Consider the following 21,782-nt stretch of genomic DNA (forward strand, 5'->3'; position numbering starts at 1 on the left):
CCCCAAAACCGAAAAAAAAAAAAAAAAAAAAACATTTCACAAAACAAAGACAAAAAAAAAAAAAAACACTCCCACAAATTTCTCTCATTTCTGTTGTCTATTATAGATTTGGGAGTTCCGAGTTCAATATGCAGGCCATTACACCGTCTTCTTCACCTAACACTCTCAAACCGCTAATCCAGCCGAAGCGGTCCGCGTTCGGCCGGTTCAAACCGAACCGAATATCGTGCGCCTACCGGTCGGAGTCCGTGAGCTTCCCAAACGGCATCGGATCGAGCCGCGCCGACTGGCAGAGCTCCTGCGCCATTCTAGCCAGCAAAGTCATCTCCCAAGGCCAAGAGCAACCCACGGAGAAACCCTCCAGTGGTGGCGCTGACCACGTCGCCTCCGTCAATGGCCACAAGGCCGCCTCCATGGACTTAAACCTCGTCCCGATCGACAAGGTCTCTGCCGTCACCAACAACAAGCCGGTCCCGTTGACGATCACCGATCTCTCTCCGGCGCCGATGCACGGCTCGCAGGTCCGCGTAGCCTACCAGGGAGTTCCCGGCGCGTACTCCGAGGCGGCCGCCGGTAAAGCCTATCCGAACTGCGAGGCCATACCCTGCGACCAATTCGAAGTCGCCTTCCAGGCCGTGGAGCTCTGGCTCGCCGATCGCGCCGTTCTGCCTGTTGAGAACTCCCTCGGCGGCTCGATCCACCGCAACTACGATCTCCTACTCCGCCACCGTCTCCACATCGTCGGAGAAGTCCAGCTCCCCGTCCACCACTGCCTCCTGGCCCTACCTGGAGTCCGCAAGGAGTACCTCACGCGCGTGATCTCCCACCCTCAGGCACTCGCTCAGTGCGAGCTGACTCTGACGAAACTCGGCCTCAACGTTGCGCGTGAGGCAGTTGATGACACCGCCGGAGCCGCGGAGTTTGTCGCGGCCAACAACCTAAGAGATACGGCGGCGATTGCAAGCGCACGCGCCGCGGATCTGTACGGTTTGAACATCCTGGCGGACGGGATCCATGACGACTCGAGCAATGTGACCAGATTCGTGATGCTGGCGAGGGAGCCAATTATTCCGAGAACCGATCGGCCGTTCAAGACGAGCATCGTGTTCGCGCACGAGAAGGGGACGTCGGTGCTGTTCAAGGTCTTGTCGGCGTTCGCGTTCCGGAACATCAGCCTGACGAAGATCGAGTCGCGGCCGCACCGGAACCATCCGATTAGGCTCGTCGACGACGCAAACGTCGGCACGGCGAAGCACTTCGAGTACATGTTCTACGTGGATTTCGAGGCGTCCATGGCGGAGGTTAGGGCACAGAACGCGCTGGCTGAGGTTCAGGAGTTCACGTCCTTCTTGAGGGTCTTGGGGAGTTATCCAATGGACATGACGCCTTGGTGCCCCTCCCGTGGAGATTAGCATTTACTCTCTTTTTTTTTTTCTTTTTTTTGAAGAAAAAAATTGTTATTTTTATTTTCACACCAAGAAAATTTAATTCGAATTTTTTCCTCTTTTTTTAATTTAATTATTATTTGGGAATTTTTAATTCTTCTATGAATCTCCTCTGCAAACTAAGCAGAAGTTTGGAAGTTGTTGTTTGGGTACATAAATTTTTAATATTATAAGAAATTCTAGTTGACAATGTCCATCAAGGAAGATTAGTGGTTGTTGCCGTGTAGCAATGCTGAGAATGTTAATACTGAAGAACAAACACGTCTACGTCTTGGCTCCTCAGCCACCTCTGTTTGTATGTTATTCAATTTTGGTAGTTGGAAAGCAAGATCGTAAAGGTTTTTTTTTTTTTTTTTTTTTTTAAAGTTTTTTGTAGGGGTGCTAAGTATCACTTTTAGAAAGTACTAGATAGCATGAGAGGATTCCTAAAGCGCTAATTAGCTAAATTTTAAGTAATTTTAATTTTATTTGTTTTACGTATTTAAAATTATGATTTTAATTTTATTGCGGTATTTTTTTATAATAAAAAATTTGAATAAAAAAATTCTCGTTAAAGGTTCTTTAATAAAATTGTAAAGTCTTTGTAGGGGTGCTAAGTATCACTTTTAGAAAGTACTAGATAGCATGAGAGGATTCCTAAAGCGCTAATTAGCTAAATTTTAAGTAATTTTAATTTTATTTGTTTTACGTATTTAAAATTATGATTTTAATTTTATTGCGGTATTTTTTTATAATAAAAAATTTGAATAAAAAAATTCTCGTTAAAGGTTCTTTAATAAAATTTAAATTTAAAAATCAAAATCACTCATTTAAACGTGAGAATTAAATGAGTTATAAATTGTCATTTCCTATCGTATTATTTATATGGCGTTTAATTTATGAATTTAGAACTATAATTCAGAATAATTCTCAGTTTATAAGTGGTTTTTGTGAGATAAAATAAGGTAGTGAGTCACGAATCATAATCCGAATTATGATACGGATCCTTACTCTAAACGCATTTTTAGTTTTATAGACCTTGTTTCGGTGTAGAGTAGTGATTTTATATACCAAAAAAAAAAACCAAACAAACGAGACTTTAAAACTAAGTGGGCATTTGATTATGAATTCAGAACTATTTTCAATTTATGTGTATTTTTTGTGAGAAAAAATATTATAACGAGTTACGAATCATAATTTAAATATATCACAAATCCTCATATTAACCACCCTCTAAATTTTTTGCATTGCCAATGCGCTAAGCAGTGACACTTGCGCAGCAATTTGCTTGCGCTCTCCACTCCTGCCCGGAACCTTCTCTTTGTCAAGTCTGGTTTGCTAGATTGACTTCTACTGGCAGTTTCTTTTCAAGTCCTGCATTTCTGTTAAGCGGACCTTTTATGACCTTTGACGAAAGTCTTTTTCTATCGGATAATAAAAAGGAAATACTTTTCTTATGGAGAATTTCTTATTAATATAATATAATTTTTTAAGCATTAGTAAGTGTCGAGTTTTGTTACTTTATTATATTTTTTTTTATCTGCTATGAAATTTAGGCACTCTTTTTTTTACGGGTTTAAATTTAAAAATAAATTTATACGAGAAAAATATTACAGTAAATCGTAGTTAAAAAATGAAGTTGTGATTCAAGTTGTAAAAGAGATTGGACTCTAATTACTCTATGTTTGCATGTCTTGGAATGATTTCAACGTCCAACATATCATGGATTTGAATTTCACCGTAATTTTGGCGTTTTTGAGGTACTGAAATATCTTTTAAATATAAAATTTTTCCGTCAAAATTTAGAGAAAATATCGGTAAATATTGATTTCGCAAATATCAAAAGATTAATGTTGTGCATGAATTTTTATTTCTTATTTTACAACTGTTCTGTAAGAATAGTAAGTCTTATCCTACTTTCTTTTAAAGTTTAGATCGTCATCTTCTAAAGTTTCACTCCTTGCGGCTTTTAGAGTTTAGATGGTTGTGGACATTTAATTGATGGATTTAAAATTATTTTTTATTTACTTGTATTTTTATAAAAAAAATATTATAATGAATCACGAATTATGATTCGAATCATGACGCGAATTTACTAATTAAATGTACTATTTCTATGTAATACGTGTAAAGTTTCTCATATAAACCTCTTTATTTATGTTGCTTTTTAAGACATGCTAATCTTTCCAGATTAATGTTGTCCCAAAATAAGATACCAACGTTGAAACTCAGTTGACTTTTGCGCAATGGTTTCCCCCATCTATCTCTATCTCTCTCTCTAAAAGATGATTCCTAACTGGGGTAACTCAGTTGATTTTTGCGCAATGGTTTCCCCAATCTCTCTCTCTAGAAAAGGAGCAATGATTTTTATTGAGGTTAATAGTTCTGTTAGTCCGTTTAAGTATTCGTCACATTTTGGTATCTCAATTTTTAATTCAGCCATATTTTAGTTTTTAAATTTTCATTTTTTTAACAGTTTTAGGGGCCGTTTAGTTCGCTGATTCGAGTTGAAATGTGACTTTATGTAAGAACTTTTTACTCTAGTAAAAAAGTTAGATGCGACTATTTTTGAGAGTTTTTTACTGTAACAAAATTTAAATCGGTAAAATGAACATGGTCAATCTCTAACAATAAATTTAACGAACGATTTATAAAATTTAGCATAGATAGTTACATCATTATTGCATAATAAAAGAAAAAGGATAAAATTATTTTGATATATTATGTTATAGCAAAAATCTCATTGGTACCATGTATTTTCAATAATATTAAAACAATACCTTCACCTAATTTAAAGAAACTTTCTTTTAGTAGATGGAGACTAATTTTTTGGACATAAATATTCAAAACTAATAACTTTAAAAATATTTTCTAAAAACATTTTAACTTATTTGTATTTTTAGTTTTTAATTGTTTCAAAGTATTTTCATAACTTAAAAAAAAACAATATTAGTGTATTGTTAATTTGTGAAAAGGGTATAATGAACATTTTATGTCTCAAAAACCAATCTCAGATTTTTTTAAGAATAACGTATAATTTTAATATTATTAAAAACACAAGAATAATGTATAATTTTAATATTATTAAAAACACATGAACTAACGAGATATTTTACTATAATAGAAAGTACTAAAATGATTTTATTGCTACATAAATTTTACATGAATAGTTACGATATGTGTTAGATATTATAGTTTTTAATCGGTTTTAATAGCAACAAAGATAAAATTTTACATATAACGTAACTATTTTCACGCGATGGATATATATTATTTTTGTTAAAATTCAGAAATAGTCCGTCTTTTCTTATGTCACTAGTCATATGTGGATTTTGTTTCAATCAATGTTTTCTAAGTGTCAATAATCCTGTTTTGGATTGGCTGAAAACTTGCATATGAGGAACTTCAAGTATCCCCTCATGACGCATGATACGTGACATAATTTGTCATCTTTAATTAAAATCAAAACAATTAAACCCTTAATCTAAGTTGGATTTTGCTTCAGATTCCCCTAATTGAACAAGATGCCAAATTAATCGCTCTAGTGGATGGTATTAGGTGAGTGTTCCTTGTATTCTACTCTACAATTTTATTGCTTTGCTGCCTGAGTTCAACTCTAACGTGGCAATTATATTTTTCAAATTGGGTACGTGACAATTATATTAGTCAAAAAGATAAAAATAATACTAAGGACACTAATTTAAATCTCAAATTTTATATACTAAATAATGTAGTATGTGAGTTGTTATTTTTATATTGATAGATATTTAAAACATTGTCATGTCAATTAATGAAAAAATTACATCTATCAATAAAAAGATGACAACTCACATGTCATATTAGTCGGCACACAAAAGTTGAGATTTGAGTCGGTATTCTTAACATTACTCAAAGAATAATAAATCAATAATAAAGAGTAATAATCTACACCTATGCAATCTAAGAGTAAGTTCACTAATTTTCTCTAATCTCTCCCAAATAATTCTTTTTTTTTCATTCTTTACAAATAATTATATACTAAATCGGCAATTTTATACGTCATGGAGTAGCATGTTATATGCCACTAAATACGAATTACAACACATATAAAGACTAATCGATTTATAGTAATATTTTTTTTTTAACTAAATGAAATCTTGAAGTTTCATATTATATAACATTTTTTTTTTTTTTTTGCCGAAGCTAACTCATTTGACATTTTTAGGCGTTATTAGGGGAATCAAGTGCTTTGCATGTGGGGATTAATAAAGAAAATAAATGATGTTACATTTTCTAGTTATTCTCTTAAGTGTTAATTTCATTGTAATCTAAATTATTTATAAATTATTTTTCGAGTAATATTTACTGTTTTCATAAGCGATAAATTTAGTTTTAAATTATAGTTTACTTGTAGTTGAATATTTTAGATGAATTATAAAGGTAGTATCATATAGAAGACTCCTCAAAAAAAAAAAAAAAAGAAGAAGGAAAAAAAACATATTTACATTTTTAGTGTGTACTTTTTAAAAAAAAAAAAAATATAGCTTATATTTGTTAAAAGAGAGGAACATGATATATTTTGTGAGTTTACCGTCTAGTTTGTTAAAATAATAGTATTTTTATTTGGAAATGAAAAGGGATGTGTTAAAATCTTAAATTAGACAAACTATTATTAAAAAATTTTAAAAAGAAAAAAATACAAATTATTATAAACGTGTAGGCTAGCTACAAACACAAAGTTTTATTTCATAGCTAGTATATATGTAATGTTTTTTCAATTCAACTTGGACTCCAGTTTTTCCCCTCGTCATTAGGCTTAGTTTGATAGAAGAGATGGAGAATGTGAAAAATAGAGAAGATCATAATAATCTTTTATGTCGTTTAATACGAAGAATTAGAGTTAAAAGGACAAATAATTATTTTTTATTTAATTATTATATTGTCTATATTACTATTTATTAATAATTACTTATAAAGGATAACAAATCATTTTGTTTTAATTTTGGCTAAATTGATTAGATCTTTCTATCAATGGAATGATTGAAAATGATGGGTATGAAAAGATCCCTCTTGTTCTTCTTTTTACTAAATAAAAGATTTAGAGAGTGTTTGGTATGATGATTCGTGTCATGGTTTAAATCATGATTTGTGACTCATTATAATATTTTTTTTCATAAAAAACACACATAAACCTAAAATTATTTTGAATCATAATTCTGAATTCATAAATCAAATGTTCACTTATTCTTTCTCCCTATCCTTCTCTCCCTTCTACCAAACGTACCTTAAACTTAGTAAAAAGAGAAACAAATTGTTTTTTAATATATAAACCTCTAGGCTGCAGCAAAAGCCAACAGCACCATCCAATGCAATAACTAAAGGGAACGGATTTGATAAACTCACAAAACGAAGGTAATTTTTTTGCAGGAAAAAAAAAAAAAAAAACTCACAAAAAGAAGAACATGACAACAGCAATAAAAATAGAAAATGTAAAAAAAAAAAAAGGAGTTTAAAAAAAAAAAGTGACGAAACATCAAATGGAGCTTAAGTTCGAATCACAATTTATATTTTTATTATAATGTTCTCTCTTATAAAAATTTAAATTTAATTTTTTATATTATTATTTTTTTTACATAAATTTACTTTTTAATTTAAATTTTCAACTCGAATTAACAAAATAAATGGAGCTTAAGGCTTTTATATATAGGACATAATCTTTAGATTGACAAATATTATATATATAGCAGTATTGTATTACTCAGAAATTAACAAATTGGGAGCATAAAAATTTGGTAAACATCTGAGCGGCTAGACTTTTTTCTGTAATCATCCTCATTTCAAATTAGAAGTACATTCATTTAATTTTGATTGAGAATTGCAGAAATTATAATGCACGTTTGTGGAAAAATGCATCCATTCTGGATCAAGGTTTCTCCTTGCCGTGGGATTCTTATTAATAATACACATATCTACTTATCATATTTAGAAAACGTGCTTAAAAGGAATTCAAAATTTGGCAAAGCCTTGGGTATTGCACGTGGCACGTGCTTATTTTTATTTATTTTTTAGTAAAGGCACATGCATTGTTTCTTGTTGCAGAAAATAAAATAAAATAAAATAAAATAAAAAACTAGTCCCATGCAAGTAGCAAAAATTTGCAGGACACGTGGTTGGCTGACCGTTAGAGCATGTGACAATGTCAGAAGAGACATTTTGTCGTTCATTATATATATGTGTGTGTGTTTTTTTTTTTTTTTTTCCAGAAACGGAAAACGTTCATTTTATACCGCTTAGTTTATACCCTCAAAAAAATAAAAAATGTTGCTTATTTATCTGTTTATGGAACTTCATTACATAATTTTAACTGGGATAATACAAAAAATCTCAAGAGCCCGTTTGATTAGAGGATTCATTTTTTAATTTAAATAATGATTCATAGTTTTAATATTTTTTCTCATAAAAAATACACGTAAATCGAAAATGATTCTAATCTTATGGTTTTAATTTATGAACCAAATGAGCTCTTGCAGTTTGAACACAGAATCTCTCACGTGTTTCCAAAAATGCAGAGTTAGTCACCTGTCTTTTATAATTGCACAAATTTCATTCTTAATGCTAGATTTGGTCAAAATAGTTATGTGAATAGATTTAAGAGTAATTCTGCAATTACTCTCATGACATATTAGTAATTGATGAGTTAATTTTTGATCTTTTAATTTTGACAATATGGTCCCGAAACTCCTAATTTATTAAAAAGTCTAACCAAATTAAAAATTCCATCTAATTTTAACGAAAAAGTGTATGAACGCCTTTTTGTGTGTCAAATTTACTAAAATATCATTAAAAAAGAACACTCTTAAAAAACGAAAAAAACCTAAAGACTCAAAAAAAGAAATAGGAGCACCATAGCCGTTACCGCCTCTCGAGGGCCTCCATGGTGGCCATGTCGCGAGCCCACACCGTCATGCGGCTGACCAGAGGAGGGATGAGTGATGAGTGACGATAAGGAGGCTGACCAACATTGAGGTTGAAGGGCATCCATTGTTTGTTATCTAAATATTTATTTCCTATGAAAAGATTAATAAACTACTTTAGTTTACCTAATTACACTTGAATATTGATGCATGTGCAATGCATGTACACTTTTTTGTTAAAAGTTAGATGGATGGTCGCAAATGCTATTAAAAAAAAAATCGAAGTTATTACATCTGGAGTTATTTTCTAGTGAGCCACTGTTTCTTTATTTCTAAAGGACAATAGTGTCTTTTATATAGCCATTTTGATCCAATGTTTTATAAGAATATGTAAATATAGTTTAGGGTGGAAAATTTAAAATCTAGATGTAACGGAGTTGCAACTACACATCAAAAATAGGTTTTGACCTGTATGTTTGATAAAGAGAGTGAGTTTCAAAGTTTTGTCTTTATTTTTAGAGAGATTCTCTAGTACACATAATGGGTCAGTATGTTAAATTTTTTTAACCGTTAGATTTATATACGTTTTGATTTTTATGTGATTTTATGTATATTTAATGGACATAAAAACTGGCCTACCAGCATATTAGTGTATAGGAGAAAGTCTATTTTTTATTTATTTTTATTTTTTTAAGAAGGAGTGAAATTCAAAGTTTGTACATGTAATTATGTATTTATAAAATGAATAAAAACTTGGCTCCTGATTGATGTCGTAATTTTTTTTAATCATTTTAAGTTTAAATGGTAATGGGTTTTGAATATAAACTCCTGTTGCTAGCTATAATTTTTAATTGGTGAATGCTTTATTTTATGGTAGAAAAAATAAATCCTTACTAACAGGAAAATGGCAATTTTTGTTATACGAATAAGTTGGCCCAAAAAAGTTAGGGTATGTGATATTTTGTTGGGAAATAGTAGAAAATAGGCCAATATGAAAAGTTTAAGAAAGTATATAGGCCAATTTTTAGTTATAGAAATTAATAGGCTATAACTTGTTAAGTTATGGTTTATAACCAGATAAGTTATGGATAAACTTGTCAAGTTATGGTTCATAACCAGACAAGTTATGGATAAAAACCGTGAATTATGGATAATAACTTGTCAAGTTATGGTTTATAACCAGACAAGTTATGGATGAAAACAGTAATTTGGCCTATTTATTAACTTATGTAAACTATTGGCCTATTAATTTTAATTCATTTCAAGTATTGACCTATTTCCCTCTTTCTTCTTATTTTGTTTAGCTGTTGTGAATTTGGTTATTTTATTGGGCCCGTTTAGTTTATTTCCCTCTTTCTTCCTATTTTGTTTAGCTGTTGTGAATTTGGTTATTTTATTGGGCCCGTTTAGTTCGCTGATTCGAGTTTTTAATTCGAGTTTAGATGTGACTTCATGTGAGAGCTTTTTACTGTAATAAAATTTAAATTCTAAACTCGAATCGGTGAAATAAATGAGCCATTATTATTTTTGTATAATATTTTTGAAGAGAAAGAATTAGCAAGTACACTTGAAAGCAAATCATGCCTTGGGGTGGTTGAAAAAGCCTTTTTGGGCATGCTCTCACCAACCAAACGAAGTAAGTGCTAAAAAGTCCAAAGTCGGGCAATTTCGATGGCTTTTTTTAGTACGAACAAGTCAATTGCTTAACACAAGAATATAAAACTCTTTTTTCACTCATGACGAATATAAAAACTCTTGGCTTCTTTGCACTCCTTTTGGTTTTATTTTGCTCATGTACCCACCAACCAAACCAATTTGGAAAACATGTAATTGCTTCAAGTTTCAATTGATTTCATATCTCACTAAACCTAACTCATCTTTAATATAGACAATCAACTACATTTTTAAACTCGAGCATTATTTTTTATTTATTTTTTATTTATTTTTGTTGTGTGTGGAAGGAATGGCTATAGGAGGATGGTATATTCGAAGATAATTTTAAGATGCTCGTTTGCTCACACGGGTAATTTTGATTCTTTTGTTAAGTTTAACCACAATTTAAATATTTTTATTATAGTGTTTTTTTTTTCCTCACAACAATTTAAATTTTGATTCAAATTTTCAATTCGGACCTATGAAGCAAACCGACGTGTCCATCAATCCACCTAAGGTTTTTCTTAATTAGTGTCAAAGTTCAATAACATGTTATTATCAAAATAATTATTGAAAGTGCAACACATTTTTGGCATCAGCGTTGATTATAAAGAATAAAAACGGAGAAATATAAAAGACATGTGGAGGAACACATTTAAAATCCACCCAAACTCATTGGTTCTTAGCTTAGTGAGAAGTACCACCATCACATTCTCATATGCGAAACGTTTCGCAGGACCATGAAAACTCATTCGCATTTAGTAGGTATGTATAGATAAAAAAAAAAAAGGGATTTGATACTGAAGTATATTCCAAGAACGAATAAAGAAGAGCTGAAAGAAGAAAAACAAGAGGAATATCACAACAACAAATCAAATTAATAACATAGAAAAAGGGTGATTTGAAGGGTGCGTTTGAAATTCGTTTCAAAATGATTTTATTTTTTGTATGCAAATGAAAATGAAAACGTTTTCAATCTCAGACATAAATCATTTTTAAAAATACGTTTAGTAGTTTTATCAAGAGATTATTTTCGGTGTAAAAAAATATATTAATGTTTTTATTTTTATTTATTATATTTAATTGTGCCAAATACCGTTTCTCTTTTATTTTTATTTTTTATTTTTTAAAAAATGTAAAAAAATAAAAACAAGTGAAAGAGTAATAACAATAACAATAATAATACGTAAAATAAAAAATAGAAAAAAGGTTAGGACGTGAAGGGTAGAAAAAGGTTTGGTGGGGAATAGTGTTGGGAAGTGGTAGGTGAGAATTGTGGTTGAGAAAGACGAACACTTTCACAATCATATGACGCCTTCTCCACCTCTTCTTGACGCATACGTCGGCATTTCCTTTGTTTTGGTTGGTTTGGTTTTGTAATTTTATTTTAGGACTTTCTCGGTAAGTGGGTTTATCAGTATAATCAATTTTTGATAATTAAATTTAATTAAAATTATATCGTATTAAAAAATATATAAAATAAGTAATTTATGAGATAAATTTAATAATTAAAAATAGAGAATTATTTATAATTATTTTTTTCCTTATTTTATTTATTATGCTTTGCTTTCCGTTTCCATCCCCACGCGCAATGCATTCACGTCTTAGGCGCTTATTTTGGGTGTGTTTCGTTGTCTAAAAACTCAAAAAAAGATAATTTGAGTTCTAATTTTATTTAAATTTATATTCTTTTAAGTTTGAACTTAAGTTTGAACTCGAGTTCAGGATTAAAACTCGAGTTCAAGTTTCCCCTTCAACTCGAGTTCAGAAACTCGAACTCAAATAAATGAATAATATTTTTTATATTCTTAAAAATGCTATAACTTTTTCGTTTTAATCCTGATTGAGATGATTTTTTTTTCTATGCGTTGACAATGAAAATATGAATAAAACCCCACCCATGTACCATATTAAAATTTTTCATCACCATTGAGTTTTTATTAAAATACTATCTAAATACAAATTCAAGTTTTGACTCACTCAAACACAAACTCAAAAAGATTCTTATCTCAAACCATAACTCAAATGTACACAACCAAACACAAACTCAAGTTACAAGTTCAACTCAAGTTATAACTCAAATTCAACTCAAGAATTATACTCAAGTTAAACTCGTTTAAAATTTGAGTTTTACTATAGTAAAAAGCTATAAAAAATAATTACATTTAATTTTTTTACTACAATAAAAAATACTCGTATAAAATCACATTTTTAACGAATTAAACGGACGTTAAGGTAATAAACTAAAGTCACCGTAAGGTAATCATTGGGACATGATGATCACTCTGGAGTGGCGTCTCCCAAAAGTGCTATACCTTAATTCTCCTAGATTGTCCTTTAGCGGCCCAATAAAGTAACTTAGTTCTAATTTAATATCGCTTGTAAGAAGTTTAGAGCTCGTTTAGTTTATGAATTAAAATTATGAAATTATAATTATTTTTGATTTATGTGTGTTTTTTATGAAAAAAAAATACTGTAACGAACTATAAATTATGATTCGAATCAGAGAACGAATCCTCTTACTGAACGATCTCTTAATTCTCATACCACGTAAAATTAACGTGGAATAGAATTCATTCTCAAAAACTAACTAAAAAAGAAAGCGTGCAAACCACATATAAGCCCAACATCTCAAAGGGACGCATGCAATACTAAATAAATGCATCACTTTCAAATTTTCGTATCAATACATTTTTTCTTTTCCCTTTTAAATTTAGCACATGCTATACAACTTTATCAACTTCAAACTACTTAAAAAATTAAATTTACCTTTACAAGTTTCAATTACGATGAAAAAGTATACATAACATTTTAAATCGCGTTATGACAATAAAATACAAATAGAATAAGAAACCATACACGTTACTTTTATGCTGTTTTGTTCTAAACACGAAATATTGACGTTTGCGTTCGAAATTGCCTCAAGAGGTCCGAGCTTTCCAATAAGCAACATTGTCCATATTAGTCACTAATGAAAATCATATTGATTAAGATTTAGATTGTTATACGTCTTAGCTAAATGAATGAATCGAGTACCAAAAAATTTAAGAAGATATTTACATACTGAAGTATCATCCTTCACATCATCACGAAATGTTAGCAAAAAGGCCAATTACAAAATCGTCATGTCCATTATAATTATGTTTATAAAAAAATCTAATGCACGATATGATTACGATTGACCCTAGATAAAATATGAGTTCTTCAACATTCTAGTGATATTACCATATTTCTTAATTATCGCCTAAACCTTTCAACGTGTGTGTGTATATATATATATATATATATATATTTTAGTTGTTCCTCCTATTGTTTCATGCAATTGTACACAATAAGAACCCGTAGTGTAATTAGAAAAATCCAACAACATAATTTGATATGAGCAAGGGAGCGAAAAAAAAGTATATATTTCAAAGAAGCATCTAGAAAATGGAGTTGTAAAATAAACAGGGACATACTAAAATAAGTTATCTTAACAGGAGCAACATCGAACAGCAACGAGGGAGTAAAAGTAAAAGAGAAAAGGCCAAAAGAGCCAAAAAGAAATAATAATAAAATAAAAAAAGAACGTTTTGCCTCCAAGAAATAGGGACGAAACATTTCTTACGAAACGCAAGGCAGCAATTGCCGCTTTTAATATAGTAAAGATAAAAGATAAAGATATAAAAGCCGTTTAGTTCGTTAATTTAAAATTTTAATTCGAGTTGAGATGTGATTTTATGTGAAAATTTTTCACTGTAATAAAAAAATTAAATATGACTGTTTATCAGAATTTTTACTGTAACAAAACTTGAATTTTAAACTTAAATCGGTAAAATAATCGCAACTTAAAATTAATTTAATATTTATTTATTGATAGGTGTAGTTGTTTTCATAGTGATGAGCTGGGGCAATTTTTGCTAGGTGACCGAGCTACAATGTCCAATAAATTACAAATATCACAAAAAGATTACATAAAAAAATTTGTCTAAGCCAAATGCCTGCGTGAATACAAGGAACATGATAAAAAATTCAAAAAAGTTGACAAAGCGATATGCACAAACAAAACCAATTATTATCTAGACGTCAAAACGTGCAAATAATGACCAACCAACATGCAGTAAAATTGAAAAAGAAGAAAGTTTGATAAAAAAACAAGTGGAAAAAAACTAATATATAAACAATAAAAGAAACTCATGAATTGAAATATTTCCTTCGTTTCAAAGAGATTAGAGAAAGCCATAATCTTACATCTGCTAATTCCACTTTGTTCTTTTCTTTGAGCATTTCCACAGGCTGTTTGTCAGTTTCAATTACAACGTGAACAGAAAGAGGCGATAAATCTAGAGGATATTTAAACACCATAAAAATGTAGCATGTACAAGAAAGAAAAACATTCCACAATGCGGTTGGGTCCTAACTTCCACAATGAATCTTCCCCTCGTTTCCGTCGGGTCTCGAAAGAAACCATTTCGACAAAAAATATTACATATACATGAACCAAAGCTCTCTCAACCAAGTGAACAATGTCCATCCGGACATTTTCAAGTGACTAGAAACTACATCGTACATACAATACAAAGTTCAGAATCTAATATAACAACACAAGCCAGATCCTTCTTTCCTCAAATGTACACGAATATCTCTGTAAGTGCTAAAATCCTAAGACGTACCTTCTTATAAGAAAAAATGGAATTCGGACCAAAAATCACGCATCAGACAGAGTCCCGTGACTTGCATCCATGATCATCATACAATATTATCATTCCTGCAGCATCGTGGTAAGTAGACAGTCGTGATAGATTATAATAGCCTACAACAAGGGAAACCATCACCTACAGGCCAACCCATTTCACCCATCTGAAAACCCGACCAATTCTGAAGGGTAACTCATAGTCCTTAGAAACAGCAGGTTCTCTTCGTGCAACCTCAGATTCAGACCATACATACACCCCGCGTTCTTGCCGGCTACCTGGTACAGTGTTATCTAGAATTACAGCCACTAGAAATGCAATCACCATGTGTAGAGATAGCAATGTATTCAGGACATAGTTTACCTGAAAGGGTAACATTCTGTTAGAAGTTGCTTAATTTGGGTATGAACTTGTCATGATTGCAATATCAATAATCTAACTCTCTTTATGTAAACTCCAAGCCCATAAAAAAGAACCAAATAGGGGAGTGGAAATATGTCTAACACATGCCAATCATAAGGAAACATTATTCTTGGTTACAGAAAGGAATGACACATCTTCTTACGAGAGAATGGTCAATTGAACATACCCCTCCATATTTGCTACGGAAGGGCCCGTGAGAAGCAACAATGTATGGTTGAAAATAACTTGGAACGGACAAATTGGAGTTCGGAGAGATGCCGTATTGCTGAAAGTAGGCCGGTATTGAAAGTGAGAAGAACAATGATAATCCAACTATGATTATATTCCGAGAACTTCCAGCCTCACTATAACGTAGATTTGACAAGCCTAAAGCAGCAAGCATCGCCCACATGAAGCATAGGAGGGCAGCAACCATGACTTCAGGGATTGACGCAATGAAGCCTCCAACTTTACCTGCACGTAAAGATGAAATATTATGGTAGGACAAAACAGTTGAGAACATTCAAAATTTAGCAACAGAATTAAGGTATCTTTCATTTTTTCAAATGCCCAGGTTGTGCAAGGGCCATTGTAATCCCTAATAGTGACGTGAAGACTTTCAAATCCACTATCCCACCCCAGTACAGAAAACATGCCTATCGAAAACTGACTGTTTGAAAGTTAATGACAGATACGCATGAAGTAAAATACTGTAAGATGTGGAGAGTAGCAGAAGGGGGATAATTTATGCTGGAGTGACAGTAGATCACACTGCCAAAATCTGAGTGAAAGTTGGAATCCATATTTCAAACCATCAAATATATTCATCACATAATATCCAGACAGTACAGTTTTTCTTATTCTTCGCATATCTTTAGGTTGTTACTTGTAAGAAAAGCATGTTCTCATAATTTTTTTTCTTTTTCTTTTTTGGTGCGTGGTGGAAGAAAGACAAAAGAGAAACATATAATTGACTTCAATTGAAATGTCTCTGACTAGGAACATCTGGAGATTTTGTGCTTTAGCTGGTGCATCGTGTCAACGATATTTGAAAAATGGCTTCTCTATTGAAACTTACCAACCAGGGAGAGGACGATCAGAGCGCATGCGCCTAATTCAACTGCTCTGCGACTTCCCATTTTAGTCACAGCAATAGTGTGCACATTTTCTGTTAAAGTTGTGGACCCAGTTCCTGTACCCCATAGGCCAGCCAAGACGCTTGAAATACCTTCCAAACCAATCCCTCGACCAACCACTCCAGGGGTAGGAGGTCTAGAAGCCACCAACAATGAAGAAGCATGGTATGAACCAACCTAAAAATTTCAATACAAAGCAAAACCTGAAACAGGGTAATTACAAAACTTCGGAGGAAAGTGTAGAACTTCCTACATGGGGTAGGAGGTCTAGAAGCCACCAACAATGAAGAAGCATGGTATGAACCAACCTAAAAATTTCAATACAAAGCAAAACATGAAACAGGGTAATTACAAAACTTCGGAGGAAAGTGTAGAACTTCCTACAGCAAGCAATAAATTAAGAAAAGCTTTAATATTACGACATTGACAATGAATTTAAAAAGATTTAATATCAAACAATAACTGAAATGAATATATGGGTTTCAAGGGAACCGTACATGATGCTGAAGCAACCTAAATAAACTTCTAGAGGGATGAGAGGCAAACAAAAATACAGAATTTTGATGAATGTAAAAGCAAAGTGTTGTCATTCTATCCTTGCTCAAGTAGTTTCCTTGTGTGTAAATTAGTATCCCCAATTCAACCAAATCACAACAAAAGGAGTTGCTAGGACTAACTTCTATATATTCTAATGGTTTTGGGGATCAGCGTAATGGTGTATACTGCAATCATATTGACACTCAACATATCTAACAGCCAAAAACATAAACCAAAAATCATTCCCATAACTAGAGAAAAAAATACATATATTTCATTGCTTGAGTTGTTTTTTAGCTTGAATTTAACCATCTAGTTGAATTATGAAACTACAACCTCCTCAATCCAATAATTGTTTCGTTTCTTTACTTATTTTAGTGGTTTTAAAAGCAAGCATTGGTCTTAACATAAGCTCCAATATTTATATTGACAAAAGTAAGCAGGGTTCAAAATTTTCTTTAATTATTTTAATGGTTCTAAAAGCAAACCCTTCACTTCACTCGCATCAATCATTGAAATTTTCTCACAGCATTTAAAGGTGTCATAATCCACAGATAAGCCATAAATTTGAGAACAAAAAGTAGTTAAAAAATACTTGAAAATGAATGGAAGTCTAACTTGTAATAAAACAATTAGATCCCATAAATCAATTCATAACAAGCATGAGGAAACTAACCGAATCAACTGATGCGATTATGGATACTACACACATAACAAAAGCCATTTTCCAGGTAAAGACCGGAGTACCCCATTGTAAGGGATAAGGAAACCTAAACCATGGGGAAGATTTTAACGCATGAGAAGTATCAACTCGACAGTGCTTCATCCTTGAAACATGCTTTCTGCAATGTTCAGATATTAGATTTGAGGCAGGTACACTTATATCACAACCTTTATAACTATAGGCTCCAGCTTCAGTAAGTAAGAAAGCAGCTGCCCATGTGATTGCCAGACCCAATGGAACCTGGCCATTAGACATAACCAACACATCAATCTCACAAAAGGAAAGAGCAATAGCACTTCTTGAATACAAAACGAAAATGGCGGGAAAAAAGTTCACTTACTGCATATATTAAAAATATGCGGTGCCCAAGAATGGATATCTTACGCAGGTACTGCAGAAGCAAATAAAATAAAATAAAATTAAATTAAATAAGAGTTTCCATCAAAATTGAACTACATGAGAAAAAAAATTCCCACGAGGAAAAAGAAATCAGGAGTAGCTTCAGTAAACTTACAAGAGAAAATAAAACAACCAATAGTATCTGCACTGCTCCAATCTCAAGACAGTTACCAACTAGAGGGAAACCATAACTGTAGAAAGAAAGTCCAACAGCAGCAATCGTTGGTGACACAACGACTGGATTGATCAACCTGAAAAGTGAAAAGCAAAGGCAATCGTGGAATGTTAGCTACCAGGGACGAGCAAGAAAATCCATTGAAGCCAAGCAAATATTTAATACAGTGCATAATTTTCATACAAACAAAAGCCAGAGTGATCCAATGCCACAAGCCTGGCCAAGGTTCAAGTTTCCTTTTCAAGCACAAGAACAATGAAAAGAAAAGGACACAAAAACAGAACATAATAAAAGATGAAAAAAAAAAACAAAAACAAAAACAGTAAGTGAAGAAAGACTAAAGTGGTTCACAAACCAAGCAGTAACAGATTCATATAGTATTGAAAACAATGTAGTACTAACACAGGAAAAAGGCAGATTACTTGGAATTATTGCAACAAAAAACAGGCAATAGAAAGTACAAAAAAGATTATTAAAACAGTCAGAAATTCTTGATAGAATTATCATATAAAGACTACCAAAGTCTACACTTCATTGACATGAACATGAAGATCAATGGTAAACAAAATGTCAAAAAGACAACTCTCTGAACTCAACACGCAAGGAAGATCTAAGTGACACCCTATCAAATACTGGCTTGCACCGGACCAAATGGGACTCGATATCTTAGTGTAACATGATAAGCCTCTTTTATGGTCCACTTAAGTGAGGAGTAGGCATAATAAAAAGAAGGGTTATGAACGTGTTGAGATGCTGAGTTGGCTGATAATGGGCATTGATTGGTTGTATCGAAGCACGATTCTCAGATGGCTAGGAAGCAATTGGACACTTGAATGGCGGAGTGGATACAAGGGGTGAAAGGAGCTCATAAAGAATTAAATCTGGTGGAGGATCCGCAGAAAGTTCCTAAATTGGAGAAGGGGATGGAGATGATACTGGGAAAGTTGGCTGAGCTCATGCGACAATGCGGCGAATATGATTGAGGACGAACGCCGACAACTAACTAGCCACCACCAAATATATGGGGTTGTACGAGGAAAATGGCGAGAAGGACGGAGCTCCTCAAGATGGGTGAAGCCGATCGGATTTTATGTACGTCAAATCAATATGTCGGTGTTAGAGGGAAATAATCCAAATGGATGGATCTTCAAAGCAAAGAGATATTTTTCCATGAATCGACTGAGTGAGATGGAGAGGTTGGACGTTATGGTAGTGAGTCTTGACGGAGAAGCCTTGGCTTGGTTCCAGTGGGAAGACAGACTACATGCAATCCGCAACTGACCGGAGCTGAAGACAAATATAGCAGGATGATTCCAGCCTGCTCAAGAAGGTAATCTTTGTGAGAAACTCTTAGTGCAAGTCAGGAGACCACTGTTAGAGAGTACCAACGCCAATTTGAGGTAATGGCAGTCGATGTGTCAGAGTTGGAGGGTAAATTCATGAATGGGTTGAAAGCTAAGATTTGGGTAGAGATCCGAATATCGAAGCCCAGTGAATTGAAACGTTAGATACCAAAAGTCCCGCATGGAATGATTAAAGCCTTTGGGTTCCCTCACCTTGCAAGCCGGTTTTGCAAGGGTGAGTTCAACCTACTGTTTGCTGCAGGACAAATCATATTTGCTAGGCATGGATTATCTCTGCTTTCTTCTTCTGTATATTGTTTAAGTATAAATAATCTTTTTTTAAAAGGATATTCCACTATTGAGGAGGCCAATAAACAATAGGAAATTCATTATTAATACAGTGAAAAACAGAATAAAAGGCAATATTTCTAGTCAACAAATCAATAAGCAAAAAAATTTGTCGCCTACTCTCACATGGTCATGACATTGCAAGTGTTTTGTAATGGAATAATAAACAAAAAAGAACTTTAATTTTGCTACAGAAATAAATATTGATCAGAGGGCGAGAGAAGATATGGTCTCGCACTTGCAATTTGTAGATCATACGCTTTTTTTTCCTAGGGGCTGGTAGAGAGAATTTCAGTAATATTTCCACCATATTTAAGATTTTCAGCCACAGTTTGAGTCTCAAAATCAATATTGAGTAAAGAGTACTGTGGCTGGAATTAACATGGAGGAGCAGGAAGTTCTTGATATTGCAGCAAGTGTGGGTGGTGGCATTGGTGTATGGCCCATAAAATATTTGGGATTACCGCTGGGATTCCCCTTGTCAAAGGAGTTTTGGAGGCCGGTAATTGACAAAGTGGGGAAGAGGCTGGATGATTGGAAGAAAGGTCTTCTGTCTAAGGGAGAGAGACCAACATTGATCCAATCAGTTTTGTCAAATATTCCCATTTATTATTTGTCCATTTTTAAGTTACTGGTTTTTGTAACGAATGTGTTGGAACGAGGAATGAGTGTTCCTTTGGGATGGGGACAAGGAACCGAAAACGGATTTGTTTGGTGACTTGGAGAAAGGTAGCGTTAAGTAAAAAGAATGGGGGCCTTGGAATTGGAGTATGTACAGGCTTCAGCCTAAAAATTAGGATTCCAACCTGGTCTTGCGGGGACTCATCAGAGTCTATGGAAGTGTATTTCACAAGGAGTGTCTTGTTTCTTGGAAAAAGTTAAATGGAACGTTGGGGAGGGTTCTAAAGTCAGTTTTTGGGAGGATCTATGGGTTGGTGATCAGCCATTAGCATTCACATTTCCTAGAAAGTTTAGGTTTTCCAACTCTGTCAATACAAAAATCTGAGTTAGATTGGAGATGGAAGTTGGGTTTCAAAAGAAATTTTGAGGGAGAGTGAATTGGAGGAGTTTTTAGCCTTAACACAAGTCTTGGAGACTCCCTCCCAGACTTCAAGTGGAGGATAAAAAAGTTTGGATTCCAAATGTGGAGGGTTTTACCTGTGCTTACTTCGTTCATTCTTTGATCAATATTTCACAAAATTCAGCTTATAACTTTATCTGAAAAGTTTGTGTTCACTTTGGAGTCATGGACTTTGCTTGGTTGTGCTATCGTAAAAAGTTAAACACATGTGATGTGGTTCAAAGGAAACATCCTCGTATGTTGCTTTCGCAAAGTTGGTGTGTTATGCAGTGCTAATGGAGAGAAAGCCGACCATTTATTTCTTCACTGCAGAGTTACATGGAGGTTATGGAGCAGACTAATTACGGCAGCCAGATTTTATTGGATTTGTCCTAGTAGTTATTTGGCGTTAATGGAAGACATTCCGTTTGCTTTTGACAATGGAAGTAAAGGAAAGGTCTCGTGGAAAGCGTTAGTGCTTGCAATTTTGTGGATTGTTTTGACAGAAAGGAATAGAAGAATTTTCGAAGACAAAGTCAAAGGTGGCGGATCTGAAATGGCTATATTTTGAGCTTCTCTTTGGGAGTCATTGGACAAGAAGTCACAAGACTTTTTGTTATCTTTGATTTTATTGAATTGGAGAGGCATTTTGGACTTTTAGGGGTTGAGTTAGCTACTAAGGGCTCGTTCTTTTGGAGTTTAACTTGAGTATAATTCTTGAGTTGAATTTGAGTTATAACTTGAGTTGAACTTGTAACTTGAGTTTGTATTTGGTTGTATACATTTGAGTTATGGTTTGAGATAAGAATCTTTTTGAGTTTGTGTTTGAGTGAGTCAAAACTTGAATTTGTATTTATATAGTATTTTAATAAAAACTTAATGCTGATGAAAAATTTTAATAGGGTATATGGGTCGGGTTTTATTCGTCTTTTCGTTGTCAACGCATAGAAAAAAAAATCATCTCAATCAGAATTAAAACGAAAAAGTTATAGCATTTTTAAGAATAGAAAAAATA

The 21,782-nt window shown here is 33.1% G+C and overlaps 3 protein-coding genes across 3 annotated transcripts in view; 2 read left to right on the forward strand and 1 right to left on the reverse strand.

Annotated features, from left to right (window-relative positions):
* LOC21392327 (arogenate dehydratase/prephenate dehydratase 6, chloroplastic) overlaps positions 1-1,437 on the forward strand; it is a 1,709-nt gene extending 272 nt beyond the window's left edge. Inside the window, exon 2 of the mRNA XM_010094894.2 lies at positions 34-1,437. Coding sequence (XP_010093196.1) covers positions 129-1,412 — 1,284 coding nt within the window. The 5' untranslated portion in view covers positions 34-128 and the 3' untranslated portion in view covers positions 1,413-1,437. The remainder of the gene's footprint in view (positions 1-33) is intronic.
* Positions 1,438-14,282: 12,845 nt separating this feature from the next.
* On the reverse strand, positions 14,283-18,157 carry LOC21392328 (nucleobase-ascorbate transporter 12). The gene is made up of 7 exons (XM_024163516.1): positions 18,135-18,157; positions 17,957-18,092; positions 17,783-17,833; positions 17,395-17,682; positions 16,124-16,358; positions 15,233-15,519; positions 14,283-15,006 (listed from the first exon to the last, which is right to left on the reverse strand). Exons 1-7 carry the CDS (start codon positions 18,155-18,157, stop codon positions 14,785-14,787), a joined length of 1,242 nt encoding a protein of 413 aa, XP_024019284.1. The 3' UTR covers positions 14,283-14,784.
* A 1,932-nt stretch (positions 18,158-20,089) lies between these two features.
* On the forward strand, positions 20,090-20,425 carry LOC112090962. The gene has a single exon (XM_024163518.1). The coding sequence runs from the start codon at positions 20,090-20,092 to the stop codon at positions 20,423-20,425; it is 336 nt and encodes a 111-aa protein (XP_024019286.1).
* The last annotated feature ends 1,357 nt before the right edge of the window (positions 20,426-21,782 follow it).

Source organism: Morus notabilis, unplaced genomic scaffold (assembly GCF_000414095.1).
Source record: "Morus notabilis unplaced genomic scaffold, ASM41409v2 Scaffold507, whole genome shotgun sequence".
Classification (NCBI taxonomy): Eukaryota; Viridiplantae; Streptophyta; class Magnoliopsida; order Rosales; family Moraceae; genus Morus; species Morus notabilis.